This window comes from Pterocles gutturalis, unplaced genomic scaffold (assembly GCF_000699245.1).
Source record: "Pterocles gutturalis isolate BGI_N339 unplaced genomic scaffold, ASM69924v1 scaffold3097, whole genome shotgun sequence".
Classification (NCBI taxonomy): domain Eukaryota; kingdom Metazoa; phylum Chordata; class Aves; order Pterocliformes; family Pteroclidae; genus Pterocles; species Pterocles gutturalis.
Genome location: NW_010112410.1, coordinates 1 through 4,214, shown reverse-complemented (window position 1 = coordinate 4,214; position 4,214 = coordinate 1). Strand labels below are relative to the sequence as shown.

The following is a 4,214-nucleotide window of genomic DNA, read 5'->3' as shown; positions in this document are numbered from 1 at the left end:
ACAGCCCCACGCTCCAGTCCTGGCAGCCCCCCCGCTCACCTTTCTGGGAGTCGTGCTTCTCCGCCTGGCTCCTGTAGTCGAAGCCCACTGCTGCCCGGAGCATGGGGCTGGCGAGGGGAGGGGACGGATGGAGGGCAGCACTGGGGACGAGCACCAGGGAGGAGGAGGAGCAGCAGGGATGATGGGAGACACTAGCAAAAGCCAGGGGCTTGGAGGGAACAGAGAGGACGTCAGGGAGCCCCACAAGGACCATTGGGGATGATGGGAATGGGTGTGCGGGGCAGGCGGGGGCCGCAGCAGCAGGACACAGCGCAGGCGAGAGGGCAGGGGAGGAACAGGACGTGGCACGGGCAGGGGAGGAACGGGACGTGGCACGGGCAGGTGGGGAGGCAGAGGGGGCTCAGTTACCCGAGGACACGCAGCCAAGGCAAGACGCAGGCACTGACAGCCTGGGCATCCTCCCCCCCACGCATCTCCGAGCAAGGATTGCAACCTGAGCGCTGCCAGGCTCTGAAGAGGTCTATGAGTGCATCGAGCCCTTGCAAGCACAGAGAAATGACAAACGTTTGCTGTGCAGCTTACACCGGCTGTAACGGAATCTCAGCTTCTACAAGGAAACACTGACTGGATCCTGCAGCAAAGGCTGGAACCCCCATTTCTGGAGACTTGCTCCAGCTCTCCCCAGGCTGTCTCTGGCATCCACCATGGTGGGACAGAGGCACAGCACGTCTTCCTCACGCCCCCCCTTTTCCCATCTTCCAAACTAGCAATACCTTAACTACTTCAGCGGAGTTCGGTTACTCTGTAAGGATTACCCGGTATCACTGGCTGATCAGCCTCTATCCGAGCTGCTGGAGACACGTTCCTCTCCAAGCCCTGGGGTCTGCCGGCCGCTTCCAAACCCTCCAGAAGGAGTAAATCCCAGTTACCTCTCCCTGTTCCCTGACCCTGCTCTTACAGGTCTGCGTTTCGCAGGAGTGAGCTGGGGCTTCTCCAGCAAATTCAGCCTTATCAAACCATGAAAACACTGGGTATTCAGGAACGGCTCTCTGTTTCACAGAAGCTCAGTGACTTAAGGATGAATCTGTAAGTCCTAGAAATGTCTTAAACTTTTCTTGATTAAACTGTTATTTACCCCTTAGGCCATTATGAAATTGACCTTTTAGGATGCTGTTTTCAGCAAATATAGATTTTATATATTATGACTGTACCTTGATGCTGGAATTTCCAGCAGGGACACATTTCTATGAAAAACAATCCAAACACCTTTCCCTATTTCTAACACTTTCATTTTGTCCTGAGCAGTGTCTGTGAGTTTACACAGCCTGATGGATCTCTGTGTCTATGATCCAGTATACAATCTCTCATACAGGAATATGTTAATGCAGCATGACTGCACATGATTCAGTAATTTAAGACCAACCAAGAATGCCTCAAAACTTCTTCCTTCTTTTATCTCTTAAACAAATATGATTCAGTTCTTCTTTTCTTGGCAATGCAGTAGTCCTCACATTTATCTGAAGCAGTAACAGACCTTGCCCTCTCATCTTCTCTTGGTTGCAGAATATTTAAAATATCTTCAGTTCTTGCCACGTTCTTAATGAATATAGCCGCTTGTATGTACATGTCAAAGTTTGGCTGAATTCTCTCCAGAATTCTGCAAAAGTTTGGGTGCTGTGTAGGCTCTTGTTTCCACAGCCATTGTTGTGCCTTTTCTTACACGCGGCTTTTTCAGAAATCACTTCTCCTGTCCTGCAGTGCCTGGGGTCCCTCCGGAGCCATTGCTCAGCAGGACCTTCAGCGGAACAGGAGCATCGGCTGTCCATTGGGGGTGCGTGAGGGTCCTCTGCTCAGCCACGATGGGGTTCCGCCTGAGCAAAACCCAGAGACGAGCGGAATGTACAACAGAGGGATGGCAACAGGACAGCAGGGGACGGGGCCGCCAGGACAACTGATGGGGAACGGGACCCTGACACAGGGACAGGAGAGGGACAACAGAGGAGGCTGTGCCACAGCAGACAGCAGGGGACACAGGGCGCAGGAAAGACGCTGGGCAGAGGGGCCACGCGTGCCCATGGACTTGCCTTTCTGGGACGAGTGCTTCTCCACCTCACCCTTGTACTCAAAACCCAACGCTGACTGCAACGAGAAGGGAACGTCGGTCACCCACGGGCCACGGGGTCCCAGCCACCCTCTCCCCCGCTCCCTGTCCTGTGCTGTCCCACTCCTCGGTGGGCACAGCCTCCTCAGCCCCTCACACCACCCCGTGTCCATGGGGCAGCACACCCAGGATGGGCCCTTGCAGGAACCCCTGCACCCCAGGACAGAGGGACACAATCCCGACCCCGCACCCCGTCAGCGGGGAAGGCGGCTGGGCAGCGTCTGAGCCACCCTCTCCCCCGCTCCCTGTCCTGTGCTGTCCCACTCCTCGGTGGGCACAGCCTCCTCAGCCCCTCACACCACCCCGTGTCCATGGGGCAGCACACCCAGGATGGGCCCTTGCAGGAACCCCTGCACCCCAGGACAGAGGGACACAATCCCGACCCCGCACCCCGTCAGCGGGGAAGGCGGCTGGGCAGCGTCTGACCCCAGGACGTGTGCGGGAGGGACGATGGCATCCTGCTGTCCCCATCCAGACCTGCTACAGCCAGACACTGCGCATGGCACAGCTGGGAGGTTTGGAGACGCAAAACAGAACAGCCCCCAAAACAAACCTGGTGCTGCTGGATGGGACAGGGCAAGCACGTCACTGCACACCAGAGAGTTAACCTGCACAAGTCCCTGCACTTTGTCATCGGTCATTGTCCCGCATGTTTCAGCAGAGGTGGAGACCTCAGTGCATGGCACACCCAGACCAGCAACCCCCAGCGCCGTGAAACTGCGGCGCAATCCTGAACACAGCGCCGCGGCTCAGGGGTAGCGCTCAGCACAGCCGTGAGTGCACATTCCAGCCACCCCGCCCCATGCACCTTGTCAGCTCGGTCCCGCTGGACCCCGTACTTCCCCCCAAAGCCCTGGGCTGCGTCCGTCTGCGAGGAGTGCTTCCCAACGTCGGCAACGTACTCGTGGCCCACGGCGCACTGAGAAGAGAGACAGCGTGAGATGAGCAGACTGGCAGGGTGGACACGGGCACGGGCACCGCGCAGCAGCTCTGCCCCGCTGCTGGGATGTTGCAGCCACAGGGCAACAGGTCCAAACCGACCGTGCTGGCGGTGGCAATGCCTTCCGCACAGCCCCAGCCTTCGCCAGCACCAGCTCTGCTGGGGGACCTGCGATGCAGCTCCGAGGGCAGCCGTCCTGCACAGCTGGCCCCAGTGCCAGCTCGTCACGCAAACCCTGGGATGCGGAATACCTGCTGCTCCCGAACACCAGTGGAGCGGAGCGGTGGATGCATGGGGAAACTGAGGAGAACAGCGCGGATAGGCATGGGATAGGCATGCACAACTGAAAACCCCCAGGCAGCAGGACTGGCACCTGCTCCCTGTTTTCTGAGAGAGCAGAGCTGGCTGGGATCACCCTTCACGCCTGCGGGTCCCTGCAGGAGGTGGTGCTGCCAGGAACCGCACACACTCCTCCGGAGAAAGGCTGAACATTGGCGACATCCTGGTGAGACTGGACAAAAGCTGAGGAGCTGCTCAACAAAAAGCATCCTCACTCTGCCCTGGCAGAAGGGTCTGAGCTCGGCTGCTCCGTTCTGGTCTCCTGGAAATGTTTAGTTTTCCCCCTGCCCTCCCGGTGTCATGCACACCCACAGTGACCCTATCTATTGAATACTACTGCAGCCTCATAACCTCACTTCTGAAAAAAAAAGAAGTATTAAATGCTGAAAGGTATAGGAAGAAGTATGATGATGATGATCAGAAAACAGATGTGAGAACAGACTGTGAACTAGGGCTTCATGCTGGGGAGATACGACAGAGGTCTGCAACGGAGGATGTGAGGAAGGAGTTAATATTCATCAGTTCTCCAAGCACAAGCAGGGAGGCATCTGATTCATTGTTATGCAGCAGGTTTGAAACAAGCTACAGAAAGTCCTTCTTCACAGCTAAGGGGAGTGTTGCAAGGAAGTTGTAGAGACAAATTATACAAATGGGTTCAGACAGACCCTGGAGACAGATTATGGGCTAGCTAGACATGTAAATCTGCGCGGCCACACCAGCTCTCCATTCCCTCCCTTCAGGGTCAGGCCAGACAGCTGGGATGCTCTTTATTTA

At 56.5% G+C, this 4,214-nt stretch overlaps 1 protein-coding gene across 1 annotated transcript in view; it reads right to left on the bottom strand.

The window, feature by feature from the left end:
- LOC104462168 (hematopoietic lineage cell-specific protein-like) overlaps positions 1-3,080 on the bottom strand; it is a gene marked incomplete at its 5' end in the record, with an annotated part of 7,922 nt that extends 4,842 nt beyond the window's left edge. Inside the window, 3 exons of the mRNA XM_010074016.1 lie at positions 40-208; positions 1,975-2,139; positions 2,970-3,080. Of these exons, the coding sequence (XP_010072318.1) occupies positions 40-208; positions 1,975-2,139; positions 2,970-3,080 (445 nt within the window). The remainder of the gene's footprint in view (positions 1-39; positions 209-1,974; positions 2,140-2,969) is intronic.
- Between the last annotated feature and the right edge of the window lie 1,134 nt (positions 3,081-4,214).